Raw genomic sequence first — 20752 nt, 5'->3', positions numbered from 1 at the left:
AAGATTAAACTCAGGTATTTGAAATGTGCTTTGCAAACTGGTAGTCACTGTATAAATGTTAGTTTAAAAGGAGGAGGGAGGACAAAGGGAAGAAAAAAAAGAATAGAAATCACAAAGTAAGAGTGACCAGCAGGGAATGGCAGGAGCAAACTCCCACAATCCCAATGCAAGCACTGGAGGGGATAAGACACCAGTAAAAATGAAGTGGAAGACACTCAGGCTAAAAATCTTCATGCCCTCGAGGAAAGGGATGGTGAATCATCCCAGGAGCGTTTACAAGGGATCTAGAAATTGCAAGTCACTACATCCAGTGTTGAGCCAGTATTGATGATTACACAGTGTCTGATGGGGACAAAACCCACCTGTAAAAGAAATTGTAATCCAGAGTCATGAGAGGTGCAGGTGCCTACTTGGGGAATGCAGAGGAGGGAAGGATAGGGATGATGAGGGCTTCAGAGGTGAGGGGGGTGGGGGAATGGGATAGGCTGGTGATGGGTAGTAAGGAGGGCACGTATTGCATGGTGCACTGGATGTTATACGCAACTAATGAATCATCGAACTTTACATCAAAAATAAATAAATAAATAAATAAATAAACAAATAAATAAATAAATAAGATAATAGCCCTTACGGGCAGGTCTATGTGGCCAGCCTTTTACATACATTTTCTCCTTTTACATACATTTTTCTACATGCCTTTTAAGGCAACTCATGGAAGAGGGACCTTTACTGTGTAGGAAACAGGCCCAGAGATGTTATGTGACTGATGCAAAGCCGTAGGGCTGATTAGAAGCAGAGTTGGACTTGAAACCCATCCTGACTTGATTTCCAAGCCTGTCCTCTCTTTCCTAAATTTTAGGGATTCTCATATTTTGCTTTGAGACGGAGGCGTTAGGGAAGTCTTCTATACATGAAATCGGATTTTATTTGGGTCTTGATGGATGGGATTTGGACAGGTGAATTCACTCATGTCTTCATCAAATATTGATGGAGCCCCTACAAAGTTCTGGGCCCAGGTCATAGGCTCTTGCAGGGAGCTATGCAATGAATACAATGGTGTGTTCTGGAGTTTACGTGCTGGTGGGGAAACGGGCTGAGACCCGGAGAGTACTATAGGGAGAAAGATAATCAAGTATAAACAAATGGATGAGATACTTGCAGATAAAAATAGGGTAATGGGATGGGGGCTAGTTTAGTTTGGTGGCCAGAGATCGGTGTCTGAGCTTTGGAGGATGAGGGAGCAGCCCAGCAGAGATACGAGGGAAGGGTGCCCCCTGCAGGCCACAAAGACATGGACAGCCAAGGCATCGGGGCCTGTGGGAGGACAGAACAAGGAGACTGCGTGGGGTGCAGTCAATGGGAGAAGAGTAGACAGGTAAGCAGTTCATAGAAGCTCCAGCACGCAATTTTGATTTTGCATTAATTAAAACACTTTCTTTGTTCGCAGTCTTTGTTCATTTGGCTCACCTTCTCAGTGCCTTTGCTGGAGCCTTCTTTTTTCGGGGGTCTCGGTCCTTGTGCCTTGTCTGTATTCACGCCCACCTTTCGAGGATTTCTCCTGCTCTTTATTTTCTCTAGTAGCTTTAAAGAATCTATCCTGACGATTCGCTTTTATATCTCCAGCCCAGACCCCTCCCTGGGCTCCAGACGTCTATACCCAGCTATTTAACCGCCTTCTTTAATGTGTCATATCAAAGTCTGAATTCTTGGTTTCTCCTTTCAAATGTGTTCCTCCACCAGCAGCCCCAATTTCATCTGACCCACTTATTTGTACCCCAAGCCAGAAGCACGTAGGATTCTTATCTTCCTTTCACACCCTCCACCCACAGCCGCTATAGATTTCACTGACAGCACGCCTCTCCGCTATTCTTGCCCACCCGACTGGTGCCGGTCTCCTCCAGGCCACCCTGAGCCTTCATCTGGACCACGTGGTGGCCACCTAGTGGCCTCTCTGCTTCCAACCGTGTCACTCCCCTCCTCCGGCTCTTCTTCACAAAGCAGCCCACGGATCTTTCTGAAACCTGACTCCTATTCTGTCCTGCTTCACAGATCCCTCCGGCGGCTTTCCATTGCACTTAATCCAAAATCCAAAGTCTTACGATGGTCCACCAGGACCTCCTCATGCGGTCCCTGTTACCTCTCCCTGCGGTCGCCCTGCATTACTGTCTTTCTGTCATTTTCTCACATACTCTTAGTTCCCACAGCATTGGACATTTTGCAATTGCTTTTCCCTTTGTCTGGGATGCGTCTCAGCCTCCTTCACCTCCTCTAGGTCTGTAGGTTTCACTTCATTACAAAAGCTTCCACTGCCTCCATATAAAAATAAGCCCTCTCTACCTCTGTCACTTTCCGTCCCTTTACCTTGTCTTATTTTTCCGTGAGACTCACCATTATCTGGCATTTCACTGCATACACATCAGTTTCTTTACGGACTGGTTCTCCTACTATAAGGGGAGCTTGACAAGAACAACCCTTTGCCCATCCTTTTCATTGCTGTGTCCTGAATTTAGAAGCCTGCCTTGAACATGGTTTTAAAACATTGTTTTAAAACAATATTGGTTGAAGGAATGCATCAGTGGGAAGTCTTGGAGTCAACCGATCGTGACGAGACAGACACAGTCATTCTTTTCTCAAACAGTTCAGAACCTACTACCTACCAGGCCTGCACCTAGGTGCTAAGAGTACCCTGAGCAAGCCACCTTTTTTTCACCCCATTCTCATGCAGAATGAATCATGCAACAGAGACAGAAAGAAGTAAACAAGCAATTTTAGTACAAGGTAGTACGTGTTTTGATTGGAGAAGGGCAGAGGGCCGTTGATGAGTAAGAACGCCTGGAGGTCAGAGTGGGTTTGTGTTTTTGATGGCGCTTCCTGAAGAATAAACCTGTCTGCTTGCCGGGGCTGGGGGAGATGAGGAGTCAAGGAGAATCTGGCAAAATAAGGCGGCGGGACAGGAGGTGAAAGGCGTCCTACTCAGAATTAAGAGGTCTGGGCTACATTTTTAGGTAGTGATTAGTCTCTGAATGTTCATAAAAATGTAAGGGAAAGGTGAGGGTGAGTGATCGTAATTACGGATGGGTCCACCAAGCAGTGACATTTGGCTGGAGTAAAGACAGAGTAACAGAGGAAGGAGCTGGGCATCGGAAGTTCAGCTCTAGTCTTGAGGCATCTTGAGTAGGAATCAGGAGTGCTTCCAACTTATTTGTAGACAGTGGGGACTCACTGACAGCTTCCCAACAAAGTGGAGGAGGTGGCATGAGCCAAACCCACTGTTCTAGAAGATAATTCTGGCTATGATATGTGGAAGGATGGCAGAGAGAGGGGAACCAGGTGGCTGGCATTTTCACCTCCTTGTGTCTTGGCTAAGAATCTTGTTTTATTTCATCTCGAGAGTTCTTTCTCTGGACTTATTAGTTGTGCTCCTGATTGGACAATGGAAACATGAAACATGAAAGCACAAGGGTGTTAAGGGTTAATTCCAAAATTCCCGCCTTCTGAGGCTTTAATTGCCCCGTCTGCCTACGCCTGGGACAGGGCGCAGTAATAAAGAGAAACAGGAAGTCACTAAGACTTGCACAATTTGGAAAAAGAGTCCTAAGGTAACTTGCCAGGCTCCGGGGGTGGGGTGGGGGGAGTGTTGGCAGTGAAATGGTCTGATCGTGGGGGGTGCATAAAAACATGAGCTTCTCAGCACTGGAAAGAGAGATCCATTCATCAACTCATTCATACCGCCTTGATTTATTTGAGAATTATTTATCGGGCCCTTTATAAGTTCCAGGAATGTCATAGAGCTGAACAAAATAGAAACAGTCTCTGCCCCATGGAGGTTACTATCTAGTGGAGGGGATGACAGTAAAATCATCACACAAGTACATCTGTGTTCACTGTGTTCACTGGTCTGGGGACACCAGAGCTGGCTGGGGTCGTCAGAGAAAGCTTCCTCCAGAAGTCACCTTCTGGCTGAGGCCCCGTATGTTGAAAAGCAGTTTGCTAGAAGGGTATGAAAGAGAAAGTAGTCCAAGGTAGAGGAGACCTCAGAGGCCCCTTCAGTCCTGGGGTCCTCTAGTTTACTCTAGAAAGGTCACCCGGAAGTTTATTAAAAAGGCAAGGACAGACACTCTGATTTGCTAAGTTTAAGTGAGCTCCTGTTTCTGTATTTTTTTAAAGATTTTATTTATTTATTTGAGAGAGAGAGAGAGCACACACAGTGGAGAGGGGAGCAGAGGGGGAAAGAGTGGGAGAGAGAAAGAATCTCAAGCAGACTTCCCACAGAGCGTGGGCCCTGACCTTGGGGCTGGATCTCACGACCCTGAGATCATGACCTGAGCCGAAACCAAGAGTCAGACGCTGAACCGACTGAGCCACACAGGCGCCCCTTGTTTCTGGATCTTAACATGGATTCCCACCAAATCCTGATGCCTGCGGACCTCACTTCATGAAGCACCAATGGAATTTGAGTCTGAGAGCTTTCGGATGGGTCTCCCCAGCCTGAAGGATGGGGTGCTGAGGGGAGAGACAGGGTTCTGCAACCATCTCATTCCCAGAGAAGTCCTACTTACATATAACTTACCTATTGGGCAAGAGATTTGTCGGAATATTGTCTTCTGTGTTTTCCCCCAGAAAAAATGCAAGTTCTGGGTCTATATTATTCCCTTCTGTAGCCCCAGCACCTAAAATAGAGACCGAATCCCGGTAGATGTTCCCAAACGAGCAAAGCGGCAAAAACTTATTTGAAAGAATGAATTAATGAAGCAAACATTTCATGTCTAAACGAACATTTGGAAGCCACGAATCCAGGGCAGCTGTCCCATTTTTTTAGATGAGGAATGTGAAATCCAGAAAGAATTCATGACTGTCTATGCTGGTCCCACTTATAGTGGTAGAGAGTAGAGTTACAACGTCTTTGCTCGAAACCCAGTTCCTCTTCCTCTAGACCCACTCTGAGCCTTTACGGAAGCCAAAATATTGGCAGCACCTTGCTGAAAATGCAGGAGGGGCGTAAGAAATGCAGGGTGGTTTAGGAACCATTTATATAAATTCACAGACTTGAGGTTCACAGTGGGTAGTTAGCTTGCTAGACAGAATTTTGAGTTGGAAAGTGTAAATCAAATCTGGTGTTATACCCGGATGTTAAACCCGGACTGAGGTTTTTGAACCTGGTGTTCTTTATCTGTAAAATGGGGATGGTCATACTTACCTCCCAGGTAGTGTTGAGTGTCAGTGCAAGGCACCTGGCTTATACGAGGTGACCAATATTATTTCTGCTTAGGCATATGGATCTGAAGAATCAAGCATGTCCCATATTGGAAAATACATATTACTCATGGCTGAGTCTATTGATGTAGGCGGATAAGCATCTGCATACGAGAGATGGGGGGTGGGGCTCTTTTGGAAAGTCCCAAGTGAGCTTCAGAAGAATAGTCACTATGCTTTCATAGGAGGTAGCCATTGAAATGCCTTTACACCCAAGAAAAATAACATCTGCTAGTTGCTTGTGGGGACACCAAAAGAGAACGGAAGTAAATCACTTGATGAAGAAGAACTATTTTTTATGTGCTTTAGAGGAAAGAATAGAATTAAAATTTAGAGTGTAGGGGTAGCTGTGAGATAGACCAGCGTTTGGCACCGCTCAGTGCGTTTTAAAGTTAACTCAAAGCTGACTGAAAGCTAAAACAAAAACGAAAACAGCTACGTAGATATCTATCCCCTATCATCCTGGTGCTTACGTGAGACCAACATATCTGTCAGTGATGACAACGTTACTGGCTCCAGACTGAACCATGTCTAGTTCAGCTGGGCATCCAGAAGACAGTTCCTAACCTTGCCAACATATTCTCCTCTTGTAGAAACTCCTCGGGTCGCCTAGTCCAGTAAATACAGCAACAACATTTTCCAGCCACTTTGTAGGTTCTGAATCCCTCCATAAGCGTCTCTGTCAATCAGTTATTCAAATTCTGCTTTGATCGCTACCGACAGAAGCCTCCTTAATTCTCAGGGCGACCTGTTCTATTCTGATTAGTTCTATCAGTCAGAGAGAGCTTGCTGTATTGAGTGGGGCCTTATCGTGCTGTCAGCTCTTCCTTGTCGGTAAGTTAGAGCTCTCGGAGCCATGTTTTCATGGCATTACAACTCATCGGGTTCCAACAACTAGGAAAAGTGGTGGGGTCTGCCTTCTTCTTGTGGTGTTTGGGCAATCACGTACCTCTGGGAATGCCTCCGACCCTCCCAGACAGTGCTTTTTTTTTTTTTTTCCCCATCATTGCATATATCAAGTCAATTACCTTGTTTAATCACCGAATCATAAATTCCACTTGAAACATGTTTATTTTCTTAACTCAGGTGTGATCTGGGCATTTTTTTTTTCAGATCAGTTCTAATTTGTATTTAAATAATGACTTTGTTGTTTAGGTTTAAAGATGCTCCAAGCAGGGTGTGTGAGCAAATACCCCTGTTTTCTAATTTGCTTTGGCCCAGTAGTTTAAAAATATTTTTAGGGTAAGGACATCTTGTTGTCAAGCACACACGTACACACGCGTACACACACGACACATATATACACCCGACACATATACACACACAGAATTTACTGATCTATCTGTTGGAGTAGCTCAGTCTATAAATCTTGGGTCTGGCCTCCTTGATTATTTCCTTAAAAATACGTTATTTGACTGGCCAAGTCAATGGGTTAAATCAGGGTCAGCAAACTTTTTCTGTAAAGGCCAGATAGTAAATCGTAAATATTTTAGACTTCGTGGGCCCTGTGGTCTCTGTTGCAGCTACTCTGTCACGTGGTCTGAAAGCAGCCATAGACAATTCACAAACAAATGAACATCACGGTGTCCCAATAAAATCTTATTTGTAAAACAGGCAGTGTGACAGATTTGGCCTGTGGGTCACAGTTTACTGATCTCCGAGTTAAATCTTTTTTGAGAACTTTGGTACATCAAAGTTGAATCAAGGAGGGCTTTAGATCCCCAATTTTTTTTTTTTTTTAAGATTTTATCCATTCATTTGACAGCACAAGAAGAGGAGTGGCAGGCAGAGGCAGAGGGAGAAGCAGACTCCCCACCGAGCAGGGAGCCCGACTCGGGGCTGGATCCCAGGACCCTGGGTCCATGACCCAAGCTGAAGGCAGACACCCAACCGACTGAGCCACCCAGGCGTCCCAGATCCCCGATTCTTGATACAGAACCAGAAACTCCGTGAATGTGTGTCGAATGAGTTGAAGAAAAAGATATTTCTTAACTAGTTTAAAATAAGGGCAGGGAAGCTTTCTATATAAGGAAACAGAAGAAGGACCTCACTGAGAATGTGGGTTTGGGGAAGGCTCTGAGATGGCATCGTGCTCGCTAATACCAAAATATTTTAACAAGGAAGCAATTGGCAATTAAATGCAGTATTACTTGCTGGGGAAGTTGTTCATTTTTTTTTCTCCTAAAAATATGCACCACGGCAGAAGGAAATGAGCAGAGGTCTGGCTGTGCAAGACCTGGATTTGAAAACCCAGCTCTGCCACTGACAGCTGTGTGTCCCTGGAAAATTATCTCCCCTCTCATACTCTCCGTGTTTCCATCTAAAGATTGAAGGCCATATAGGAAGACGTTCTCCGTGGTCCCTTGGAGCTCTCAGATTTTGTGGACTGAAAGAGAAAATTCATATAATTGCAATGTTTAATGGGATTTATGATAATTGGAGAATAATTGCTGCTCCAAACTTTTATTAATCTATATTTAGTTATGAGTCATGCTTTCACAATAGATGCTTTGGAAATAAGCAGAGAGACAAATTGAGTAAACAGAATTTTAAATATTTTATTTATATGCAGTTTGCATAATCCCTGGAGCCCATGAGCATATTAAGATCATTTAAAATATCCATTAAAAGTTATGTGTTATGCGACAAACTCCCCTTTTAGAATGCCTTGCCAAAGGATAAATAGCTAACATTTATTGAGTAGCTACTACTGCCAGATTAATTGCGTTCATTATGCTTAATCCTTCCAGCAACCCTGCAAGGTAAGTACTAGAATTCCTATTGCACTGGTAGAAGCTCAGAGAGGCTGAGGAATTTGCAAAGAATCGCTCAGCTGATAAATGGCGTCCTGCCATTCTGACCCTGAAGTCTGTGCTCCTTCCAGATGTCATCACATCTTCAGAACAGATCTGTTCTGTGGCCCTTTTGCTGGTGCTCAGTGGAACGAGCTGTTCGCTTTTCCCTTGAGATCCTATATTCTGTTCTTTGGCAGAGCATTGGCAAGGTGGCTTGGGAGTGTATGCACCTGTCCTCCACTGGCGTGGTGATGCCAGCGTGGTCAGAGGAGGGGGCAGCAGGAAGAAGCAGGGAGGACCCTGCTTCCAGTGGGAGAGAATCATGCCATTGGAGTTACTGTCCCAGCTCTGGCACATGTTTGCCACATGGCCATCACCGGCCTGGGCCTTAGTTTCCCCCACCCGTGATGGTGACGGCAATACTCCCCCTCTTCCAGGTTGTTGGAAGGATGATGTGCATGATGACAGAGCTTTGTGAAGGACCGAGTGCCCTGTAGACCCCACACAATGGAGGTGATGGGCTGCGACAGTGGATCAGGACAGAAGATACCGAATCTGAGGTCAGAGACCCAGATTCAAGTCCGTCCTGCCACCAGTGGTGTGTGGCTTTGGGCAAATCCTTTCTCTCTTGTCCTTTAGTTGCTTCATTTGGGAAATGGCAGGAATAGTCTTGGTTGGTGCTCCCAAAGCCGTTCCATTCTTATGTTCCAGCAATGAGACGGCTCAGGTGATTGAGGGCATCTCAGGAAACAGATGAGCTGCTTGAAGGACATACAGCAAGCGCATTCTAAGCTGCTTTCGCCCACCGTGGACTCCCGTAACCCCGCCTGCACCCCGCCCTCTGTAACAGGGCTCCATGAAGAACCGCACTTGCTTTTTAGGAAATGGTCCATTTGCATAAAAACTCGGGCGGTTCCCATGTGCTCATTGTGTTTCTATACTTCTCAAGTTTCTACTCAATGAGATGCCTGTAGCCCCATTCCAAGATGCTTCTCCTGCTTTCTCTGAACTTTATTCCCAGAAGAGCCTTCAGAACGGCTCCTGGGTTGGTATAAAATAAAAATGCCATTACTTAGGTGAACACATTTGGAAAGCAGAAAGGCTTATATACACATTGAAGCAAGGATTATTTTATTCTCCACAGTTAAGTCGGTGTCTTATAATTAAAATGAACCTGTTCGCAGTCATGTTTCCGGCGAGTTTTATCCTGCTCTTGCTCTCCTCGCCCCTCTGGCACCGAATTGCCCCGGAGATCCACTTAATGCCCCGATTCCTCACCTGCCCGCTCGCTTCCATTCTGGGGCGTGGAGACGACGGGGAATTTGTCTGCAACACCCTAGTTAAGATGCATCCTTTCCATTTCATAGATGCCCTTGGTTCCGCCTTCCCCTGAGGTGGCTGGGGAGCACGTGGGGAGAGACTGGGAGCAGCAGGCAAGAAAAATGCGCTCGTGCTCGCTCCCTCCCTCCCTCTCTCTCTCTGGTTCAGTGACTTCTTCTCTTCACTCTCCACCTCCGTAGTTCTCCTTGTTCGCCCCTGAGGACAATTTGCTGCTAACGGTGGTCCCGGATCCCTCCACCTCCCGCCACACAGAAACTCAGAGCCTTGTTTCTATTCGAGTTCCAAATGATGAGTTAGGGCAACCAAGGGGATTAGCCATCCAGGGATAAACACCCTAATCAGTTATGCTATCCGCAAACATTTATCGGGGTACAGTGTCTGTAGAACATTCTAAAATGTAACCTGGATTAAGTCAAAACGCTAGAAAGCCACATTTGTAGACTGTAACATGCTTGACTCTCATGGAATTGCTTGACTGAATGATGTTTCTGGCAAATGCACTTGGCTACCCGGAGCCAACCAAGCCTCGGTTTATCACCAACCAGCTTCGGCTACAACCACCTCTTTATGAGAAACCTTGCGAGATGTTTGTGTCTTATTGTAGCCTCTGGGAAGTGTGTGTTCTTTCACAACTTTGAACAACTGCTCTGTTACCTTCTTGACTGTCTGGCTTTTTTGGCTACAATTCCCTTTTTCCTTTGGCTGCCAGGAAGCTCAGAGACCAGTGTAGTCCACCTCTATCAAGTGTTCAGGACACTGTAGAGTTAAGTTTGTGTGCAAATTTTAACCCAAACTTTCAAATAAAATACTTTCTTCCCTTTACTTTTCCATTTGTCTGTATTTTAAAGTCTATATGGTGTGTGTGTTTGAAAATGACCTCCTCCCACTATTTCTGCTATGAAATCAGATTCAAGTAAAAACAAAACAAAACAAACAAGAACAAGGGGCGCCTGGGTGGCTCAGTCGGCTAAGCATCTAACAACTGTCCCTGCCGTCGCGATTGACATGAGTTTTCTGATCACGGGTTCATCGACCTCTCAGCACAATGGAGTGAGATGGCCTGGTTTCAGTCTTCATCGCTGGTGTAAGGAAACTGCCTGCCTGCTTCACAGCGGCTAATAAACTGCTGGTCCCTTTCTTAAATTCAGACTCACTGCCTCTAACAGACTTCTCAAGGATCAGATCCCACCTATCCCAGAAGTGCTTCCTACCGGTAACTTTAAAAAGAGCATGATTGTTTCCTCCCCTCCTCCCACCCCACCGTCTCCCCACTGTCACCCAGCTTCCCACTGGAGCCTCTCCCAGAACCAGAACAACTCTGACAACATGGACAATAACTTAGTTTATGGAGGGTTCCTTCTAAGTGCTGTGCCTCAGGATTTAATACGGTGCTGGTCCAAGCCCTGTATGGGAGATGTGCTTCCGCTGGACGACACCTACACTTCATAGAGTGTAAGCAAACTCGTTCACAATTTCACAGCTAATTGCTGGCAGAGTCGGGTTTTAATTCAGGATTTCCACCTCCAGCGCCCAGGCTGAGAGACGTAGAGCTGAAGATCATCTAATACAATCAGCTTATTTCCCAGGAGACTCAACAGCTTCCCAAGGGCACAGAGCAGGGTCTCCGGCCTGCTGCACAGCCTTTTGTCCTCAGCGTGTGCCTCCGAGTGTGTGTGTGTGTGTGTGTGTAGGGGAGCAGAGGGTAGTAAGGAGGACAGGATGCGGGAGGAGTCCCAGAAAGGCAATGCTTGTCTCGGATGAGAGAGCCTTGGCCTTATGGTTTTCTCTCTGGCCTCGTCTCAGATCTGCAGTGCTGGCCTCGGTCTTCTCCACCCCTGCCCGTGCTGTCACCCGCCCTCCCACCTCCTGCTCCCCCAGTGGGACGGGCCTTGCTGCAGCCACCCCATGCCTTCCATCCAGGGTCCTTTTTTAATCTCAGTCTAATTGGTTTGCCTGCCCTGCTGAGATGCTTAATTGGGCATAAGCGTATTCCACAGATTCTGCGCCATTGTGAGTGCTGCCTTCCCCTCCAAGGGGAATTTGCTTGCTCTGTGGGCTCAGAAGGAAAGATGTATTTTATGTTGTGCTCAATTCACTGAGAACTTACATGAAATTGTTCCTGGGCCAGCAGAGCAGTTAGACAACATGACAAGCAAGGCTTTCTCACTTTCCTCTCTCTTTTTAAGGTGGCTTATTGCAGTGGAAAGAGCACTGCACTTGGAGTCATGAGCCCTGGACTCTAGTTGCAGCCCTGCAAGTCATTTGCTCTGTGATCTTGGGCAAATAACTTAATGCCTCTGAAATGTAGTTTTCCCATCCATGAGCTGAGTGACTTGGATTCGATGACTCTACAAAAGGGGTCATAGTGATGCTGTCAGAACAGGGGCCGTACTCCCTGTGGGGAGTACAAATCCGGCCCACCACCTGCTTTTATAAATAAAATTCTATGGGAATGCAGCTAGACCCCCACGTTTGTGTATTGTCTCGGCTGCTCACACTGCAAGGACACAGTTGAGTAGCTGTGACAGACTCTCTGGCTCCTCTTTTAGCACATAGATTGTGTCATTGCTGAAAACCTTCTTTCGATTGTATACATTGCTTGGAATTTAAAAATAGGACGTCTTTACCAAACCCAATATAGCTTTTCAAGATCCATGCCCACTCCATCCTACATTTTTAATGTCATTTTTTTCTTCCCACCCTTCCTTTTATCTCATCTCCTCTACTTATCTGCTCATCTAGGACTGCCTCCTTGATGTTCCCCAAACCTGGCAAGCAGTCCTACCTCGGGACCTTTGCACCTGCTCTTCCTTCTTCCTGGACAGCCTTCCACCGGTGGCCCCGTGTTCTCTTCCTTATTTCCTTCAGGTGTCTCCTTTCCTGTCTTCTTATCAAGAAGGCCGTTTCTGTAACCGCACCCTCACCCTACCCCTGGGCATCCCGATCGCCTTCCTCCATTTTATTTGTCTTCACAGCACTTCTCCCCTCCGGCTGGTTAGTGATTTGGTTCTTTGCGATCGGTGCGGTCTCACTGCAGTTCAACCTCCTTGATACCAGCTCATTTGTTTGCTGCTATATCCTCCGACCTAGAAAAACAGTAGGTGCCCAAATTTTGAAAACAGAGGTCAACTGTTTCAGCTCCACTGTTGTTTAAATCTCCTTCTGAATAGGCCTAAGTGCTGGGAGGCCCTTTTACTTAGGGGACTTCGATAAACAGTATAATATTTTAGAATCCTGTAACTCTTACTGTCTTTGCTCCAGCCTCCCTACGACGGCCACAAAGTCACATGAATTCATTCTTTGCACATTTTTAGTCTCGATTGTTGGCCACTCAGAACAGTTTAGAGACTGAAATCGAGTAATGTGGTTAGGCACACAAGGCTCTTCATCATGGGGTCGCCGACATGAGTCTTTACCTCTTACCATTTACATCTCTCTCACTCATGCACACACACGGCACACACACACCCCTCTCGCTCCAACTGCCTCATCCTCCATTTGTGCACATGGAGCTCATTCTTCCCGAAACACCCTCTCCCTCTCTTTGGCCAAGTCCTATCTTCCCGTCAAGATGGAACTGGTACAAGAAAATTCTTCGCCTCCCCACTCCCACCCCTGCCCTTCTTGCAGACTGGGGCAGGGACTCTTTCTCTGACTAAAATTACCATTGCAAATAGCACGGCATGGTTTCATAGCTTTCCTAAACGTGCACTTTTGGCCACGATGATGGAAGAATTCCTTAGGATCAGGAGCCCTGTGATGCTGAAAGGCAGGTGTGACCTGGCAGGTGCCTGGCACAGAGTCAGTGCTTCCTAATCTCAGACACACACACACACACACACACACACACACACACACACACACACACACAGCTACTGAGCTCTTCCCAAGTCCCTGGCTGTGTGCTTAGCAGGTCAGTGCATGCCTCCACCTAGGGGCCATCCTGTGAGGAAGGAGCTGGGGACCAAGCATCAGCTGCCCCCCTAATGTCTTCAAGGAAGCATCCTTGATGGCAGGCCCTGGCTGGGCAGCTGGTGAGCATTGGAAAGACTGTATAGGCTGTGGAAAAGAAGAGAGAAAGAGGAAGGAAGGAAAGGGGAGGGGGGAGAAGGAGGGAGGGAGGGAAAGAATTGAGTCTTGGGCTTGTAATTTGATGGTGGGGGTGGCATTACCTGGTTCTGTGGCTTTTACATTTTACTTCTCCGTATCTATATTAAAAGACTGATGTAAGAATCAGGATACCAGTTTTCTACTCCCAGCCCTACCACTAGATACCTAGCTGTGTGACTTTTGACCCACAACTTAACCGCTCTGTGTGTAAATGCACCTTAGTTTGAGGAATGTAGCCATAGTCACATGAAAAAAAAATTAATTATCCAAGGTCGTAAGTTATAAATCCAAGTGATTATGTATATTTGTCTGTAACAGTGAAGTATGAGTATTTTTTATGCACATGTATAATTTCCTAATTATGTTTATATGTAATTTTATAAATTTCGGGGATAAGCTGTTGAGGAAAGACTCTTTTACTCAGAAATAGCTGATGATCTTCATTGCCTTTTATTGGTCATCTCTTGCTGAGCAGCAAATTACCCCCGTAACTTAGTGGCTTAATACAACAGTATTTATTAGCTCACAGTTCCTGTGGCCTGGCAGCTGGGTGTGGCTTCGCTGGGCGCCCTGGCTCTCTCCAGGCTGTGGTTATTGGGTTCAAGGTCAGCTGGGAAGGGTCTGGCTCCCACCTCACCCGTGCGGTTACTATTAGGACTCAGGTCTTTCTGAGGTCCCAGTTCCTCCGAAGCTGCTGGCTGGAGGCTCCCCTTGGGTCCTGGCCATGGGGATCGCTTCGTAGAGCATCTCATACCACGGCAGAGAGAGAGGCAGAGCGAGCTAGCGAGAGATTGAGAGAGACACACACACACACATACCAGGCAGGCAAAACAGAAGTTGAAATCTTTTGTAACTGAATCCTGGAAAGAACATTCCATCGCTTCCACATTTCATCCATTAGCAGCAAGTCGCTGGGTCCCTTCCTGCCCACACTCAAGTGGAGAGGACTGGTTACACAAGGGTGTGAACATCAGGGTGTGTGGGTCCTGGGAGTCGTGTCACAAGCTTCTGCTGGCTCTCAAGTACCCTCCCTCTGTCCCACTTGCTTCCTCAAGCCCCTCCTCTCCTGTTCGGCTCTTCCCGGATCTCATGGTCCATCCCCCCACCTGTTCTGCTCCTGCCCTTTCTTCCATGGGAAGAGTTGTTCTCCACCACATTTCTGTCCATCTAAAGCCCACGTGGACTTCAGAACTATAGTTCAGCTATGACCTCTTCTCTGAAGCTTCCCCTGGAGACCTGAGAAGTCCGGGCTCTTCTGTGTCCTGTAGTCTTGGATCGACAACAGACTGGAGACATCTCGTCTTTCCTGCCGGACTGTGAGCTTCCTAAGGATGTGGGCCTGGAAGCGTCCACCCCCCTCCCATAGACGGTCGTTTGCGCTCGCTAGGTGCTGCCTGCAAGGGTTCGCTGAGTGTGGCTGACTAAGTACCTATGATGTGCAAGGTCCTGAGCTGACTTTATTTAGAATTTCAACAGTGTTAAGAATTATGAACAGAGATTCCATAAGCAGACACAGACCATAAGCTCTGAGGCTTGGCAATGTATTCCAGTGTGAAAGCATTTTTTCAGGTCTACGTTCCCTGCATCGGGGGTCAGACTCCCCCGCTGAATTACAGGGGCATATTCCGGGGTGATCCCCACCCCATGTTCTGCTTCTCCTTGCTCCGTGCCCCTGCCTTCATTCGTCTCTCCTACCTTGTGGCAGGAAAGGGAGACCTTTTCATTAAACTCTGGTTCCCATCGTTTATCGAGGCTGACCTTCCCGTCCTCTTGGCTTGTCTGTTTTGCTCAAGGGTCTTGGGGCTTGTAATTCAGGCAGAATGGAGAGCTGGGTGTTGTTGAAGGAGTTTCATCTTTGGTAGGAACAGAGGTCGTTATTAAAGCAAAAGCAGCCTGAACCAAGGCCCTTCGAATTTCTACTCGTATTCGGTTTGCATGCTCCTTGCTCATCGCCCAGGAACCTTTAATGATTTTCATGTCTGGGAATTTGTGAGGATATAAAGTTATAAAACTCTCTTTCACATTGGATTAGTACCTGGCAGTTTCCAAAGGTGTTCTCACACCCGATGTTTCATGTTATCTGTGCACCAGCCGAAAGAAGGAGATAATATTAATTGGATTTTCTAGATAAGGAGAGAGAAGTCCAGAGAAGTGACAAGCTTTGCCCAGGATGGTACCGTGTAGTTGGCAAGAGGCAGCGTGACATCCTGAGCTGGACTCCCAGGCGGAAGGTCTTCGGTCTTGATCTCTTCCATCGTCAGTGAAGGGGAAGAATGGAAATTCTCCCACATGGTCTTCACGACGTAGCTTTGTTTTTTTCCAACTGGTAAATGCTCACTGAGTGCATGTTAAAATTGCGAATCACACAGGCTCTGGGCTAATTATTTGATTTTCGAATTGTTCTAGAGCCGGTCTCCACTTGCTTTGTGCCTGAGGTCTTCTCCGCTGTGAATAACCTTCCTCGGCTCCCTCTCTTCCTCCCTTGTTTCCTTCCATCCTTCCATCCACTCATCTGTATATTCCCCCGACTGGCATTCTTAGGACTCCTACCCTGGAACAGGTGCCTTGTACCAGAGAAGATGCCATCTCTGGGGTATCGTTCACTGTAGGCGACCATGACTTTTGTTTCCTGACGCTCCGTAAGCAGCATGAGAACGTGACTGGGTCTGTCTGGCTCTCCACAGTATCCCAGTGAGGAGAAGAGTGGTCAGCTAATATCTGTTGGCTGAAGAGAATTGAAGGCTCCAGATCGCTAGACAAATAGTAAAAATAATCATCGTCACTCCCTCACCTTGAGGAAAGATGCCTGGATGGATGGTTGGGTGGACTCTGCCTCGGGGGTCGAAGCGGTAAGTTGAGGCATCTTGCTCCTCTCTCTTACCCAGGGAGTTTGCCCGTTGGAAGGTGAGGAACACAGCCATCGAGAGGAGAGACCTGGTCCGCCATCCGGTACCCCTCATGCCAGAGTTTCAAAGGAGCATTCGCCTGCTTGGCAGGAGACCCACCACTCAGCAGTTCATCGATACCATCATCAAAAAGTACGGCACCCACCTCCTCATCTCTGCCACCTTGGGAGGTAGGTCAGCAGCCACTGGGCCAGAGTCTTGTCATGCCTTTGGGCCTGGGTGGGAGGGGACGGTGGGCTGTCCTAGGGTAACAAAGCCAAACGAACATCTCTTTCACTGTATGTCACTCAAAAGCATATATCGCCACATAAGCCAAACTGTCTTGGTGGCTGGGGGTCACGTCAGGGCACTTGGTTCCCTCCTCTGGGACCATCTGACTCGAGTTTAGTAACTTTTGCGGAAGTACTAACTTTTGCGGCTTCACCTTGGAATTAGCTCAATTCGTCAGGGATGCTTAATCTGATTATTGTATTAGTTCCTTTGGAATGCGGTCTAATCTGGGGAAATAATTAAGCTTCAGAGGCTGTTTAGAGAATTGCCTTTGTTTATGGAAGCCTGCTTGAGGGACTGATAACTTGAGGTTATCATTTTACAAGGAGGGTGTTGTTTGTATCTTATATGGGCTGGGAGGGGGTTAATAGGAAAGCTGACTAATTGCTGTGCCCCGCTTAGCCTTATGCATCCCTCCCCATCAAGTCCAACCAATCTTCGAGGGAGTCGGGAGAGGGGGAGAGGGTAAAAGGGAGGGAATACATTTTTTAGAAAGGGGGTTATGGTAGAAACTAGCGTATTTTGATGATTCTGGTTTTTGCCTCCATGCATCATTTTACATTATGGGCTACAATCCCTTGGACATCAGTTTTCTGCCGCATTGACCAAGGCCACTAAATTTTGAGACCACCTCTCGGTGGTGGAGCCCCGAGCGTCCCGCTCAGAGAGCTGCTGGGATGTGTTTAGATTTGGCCCTTGCTGGCGAAACAAGACTGGTGTCTTGACGGAGACAGGGCAGGTGGACGGAGGTATGATTATCACATTCGATCGTCTCCTTCAGCGGAGGGGTGTGGAGGAAGGAGCTCTTTAACTCGGCAGGAGTCGGCCAGGCACCAGGCTGCTGAGCACTCCATATACATTCTGAGGAAGCCCAGATTAGGAATTTGACGATGTGGGGAACGTCCAGAGAGAAGCAGGTTGGACAAATTCATACATCCTCATGATAAGAAAAGCCAGTATTTATTTTTTGCCCACAGTAGGCCTCGCCCATTGCCTGTGGTCCTTAAAAACTGCAAGTTAAGTTCAGTTTTCTCCGTTGTCTAGCTAAGGAAGCTAGCAGCCAGAAGAGGTAGGGCTAGCAGGTGACAAAGCTAAGGGTTTCTTTTGCCTTGGTTTTTTATGTTCTATTTATTTAAACAAAACAAAACAAAACGCAGTTTATCCTAAGTTTTTAACTTCGGGTTTTCTGTCTGCAAAGCCTGCATTTTTTTTTTTTTTTTTTTGACTCAACTTCAGTTATCTCTTTAACCAACTTATCCACCCCTCCGGCTCCCAACACCCCCCCCCCCTGAAATCAACCAACCAGTGTGTATTTGTTGCCTATTGTTAGTCAAATATTAAGTTAAATAGGACTTGGAATGTTAACCTGTGTAGTATATATTCTGTTCTATTGTAAAGTGAAGACGAAATCAGTTCCACATTGGGCATTTCATTAACCTGCCCCCCTTTTTCTTTGAACTTCTCCACCTCCCATTTCACTTAAATACCAAAAAAAAAAAAAAAAAAGAAAGAAAAAGAAAAATATATTGCGACCAATTCCATTCTTCAATTAGAAACTGCATTCTGTCCGAGTCCCTGGAAATCCCAAATAATAAAGCCCTTTCTTTGGCTGTGAAATATATTTTTAATTTCTCCAAGGCGGAGTGGTGAATTATTCACAGAGCCTTGTTCCTCTTCTGTTTTTACAGCACAGCATTTTAAAATATGCAGAGCTTTGGATTGAGTTCCAGTGTTGGACAGCAGGCCCTAAATGTTCCCTCAGTCCTCAACGTGGAGGAGTGGGGAGCAGGAAGGGGAAGAGATTTACTGTTGATTGAACACAATGTGCCAGACAGACCCTGCATGAGGTCCTTCTTACGTCATGTTTTCACTCACTCATTCATGGAAAAAAAAATTTTTTTTTAAAGATTTTATTTATTTATTTATTTTAATATTTTTTTATTTATTTATTCGACAGAGATAGAGACAGCCAGCGAGAGAGGGAACACAAGCAGGGGGAGTGGGAAAGGAAGAAGCAGGCTCATAGCAGAGGAGCCTGATGTGGGGCTCGATCCCACAACGCCGGGATCACGCCCTGAGACGAAGGCAGATGCTTAACTGCTGTGCCACCCAGGCGCCCCTAAGATTTTATTTATTTATTGACAGAGAGAGAGACAGCCAGCAAGAGAGGAAACACAAGCAGGGGGAGTGGGAGAGGAAGAAGCAGGCTCCCAGCAGCGCAGGGAGCCCAATGAGGGGCTCGATCCCAGGACTCCGGGATCAGCCCTGGGCCGAAGGCAGACGCTGAACGACTGAGCCACCCAGGCACTCCTGGAAAAATGTTTCTTGAGAGCCTGCTCATGCAAGGGGAGGGGAGGAAAGGGGTAAGTTGTAGTGAATAGAAGGGCAGGCAATGGAGTTCACCTGCCTTGGTTCCAGTCCTGTCTCCTGGTCCACGTTGGTTTGGGGGCACCTACTCCAAGCCTTGGTTTCCTCTTTTATAAATACATGTGCATATTATGACAATTAAATAAAATGAGGCTTTAAACATGCTGAGCACAGTGTTTGGCACTAGATTGTTGCTATCGTTGGTGGTGTTTAGTAGTCTTACTATAATTATTGTAATTTCGTGGGGCTAAGGAGCTTGGGGATTTGGGATTCAAGCCCATTCCTACCACTCACTAGGTGAATAGGAGACATTGAGAAATTCACTTGCCCGTCTAGATATCCGTTTTCCTGCCTAAATACAAGAAGGTGCAGACAATGTTACTCTCCGTAATTTTTCCTAAGAAGAACACCATGTTCATTTAGAAGACATGCTCTGATAAGCTGTTCGAGGTGTCAGGTGAGTTCCTAAGGGCATGCTCCAACAACAAAACACGATCCTCAACTGTCACATGGAGGACAAGTGAATGCACTTATTTGGCTCCTGAGGGAGAGAGAAGAGGAAGGAAAGGCAGTGAGAAAGAGGAAGTGAAGCCAGCAGGAGGGCCGACACATGCCAACTCCATGGGCGCCTCAAGTTTTTGGTGAAATTGATTGAACTCATAATGGACTTGATATGAATGACTTTTCTCATGGGAGGTGGTAAGGGAAGAATCGGGGGTCTAGAATGACACACAGGAATACAGGGATAGCAGTTTCCCTCCGTTCCTCCGAAAGAAGCACCTTGGAGCCTGGGTGTCTGTGTGATACGCCTGATTAAGCTGGCATGCACGAGACTGCGTGCCTACCTCCAAACAGATGTGCGCAGACGTCTCCCTAGACCTGGACCTGAGTTCATCTGTATGCAGACGTACGTACATCTGCAGCGCCCTCGTGCATACACACGGGACTCCTGCATACAGATTGGATGCACAATATATGTGTATATGTGAGGTTGCACGTGTATGAATGCGTGTAAATTACACGAATGTCTGTTTATGCGCAAGGGCTTATGTTTTTGTGCTTGTGTGTACGTTTGTGTGTATATTCATTATTCCCCACCCTGCATTTTGGGAAAGCTCCCTTGGGCTAAGAGAAAGGCTGAGAATAAAGTCACAGGAGCCCAGAATGGAGGGAGGAGGGATACTCCGGGGACCCCCAAATCCGGGCATCCCTCTCCCCCACCCAGGAGCAATAGCCCCTCTACACTCACAAGGTACAATGATCGGCTCCCGCCTCATCCCCATCCCCTGTGTCCCACTTTGTTCCCCTCCGAAAGAAGTGGTGCAGAGAGAGAGGCGAATCCCCTGGAGGACAGAGAGATGGAGGAAAGGCCTATGTGGGGTGAAGAGGCAATTTGCAGGAATGCCCAAATGGGAAAGCAACTCTAAACAGAACATTCTCTTAATAAACAAGAAATTAAGTCTTAATAATGCAGCAAGAAGCCCATTAACCCCTCTTGATCTAAGGCTTGCTTCTGCCAGTTTTCAGTCCAAAGGGAGCTATGCCTGTTCCACCTTCTCTTCCTCGGGCTCCATGGAGAGCCTGCGCTGACACTTGGAATATTTATTTCCTCTGCCTCCTGGCTGTAACTTCTAGCATCTCCACATACCGAATCATTTGCCCCTCCACCCATCTGTCTGTTCATCTAGCCATTCAGTCGTCTGTCCCCCC

At 46.8% G+C, this 20752-nt stretch overlaps 1 protein-coding gene across 1 annotated transcript in view; it reads left to right on the top strand.

Annotated features, from left to right (window-relative positions):
- Window positions 1-20752, top strand: part of BRINP1 (BMP/retinoic acid inducible neural specific 1) — a 123790-nt gene that overhangs the window by 41471 nt on the left and 61567 nt on the right. Inside the window, exon 2 of the mRNA XM_008698837.2 lies at window positions 16385-16575. Coding sequence (XP_008697059.1) covers window positions 16385-16575 — 191 coding nt within the window. The remainder of the gene's footprint in view (window positions 1-16384; window positions 16576-20752) is intronic.

The sequence above is a fragment of the Ursus maritimus genome, unplaced genomic scaffold, assembly GCF_017311325.1.
Source record: "Ursus maritimus isolate PB19 unplaced genomic scaffold, ASM1731132v1 scaffold_17, whole genome shotgun sequence".
Classification (NCBI taxonomy): Eukaryota; Metazoa; Chordata; class Mammalia; order Carnivora; family Ursidae; genus Ursus; species Ursus maritimus.
Note: the sequence above shows the minus strand (reverse complement) of the source record. Positions and strands in the feature narration are given on the sequence as shown.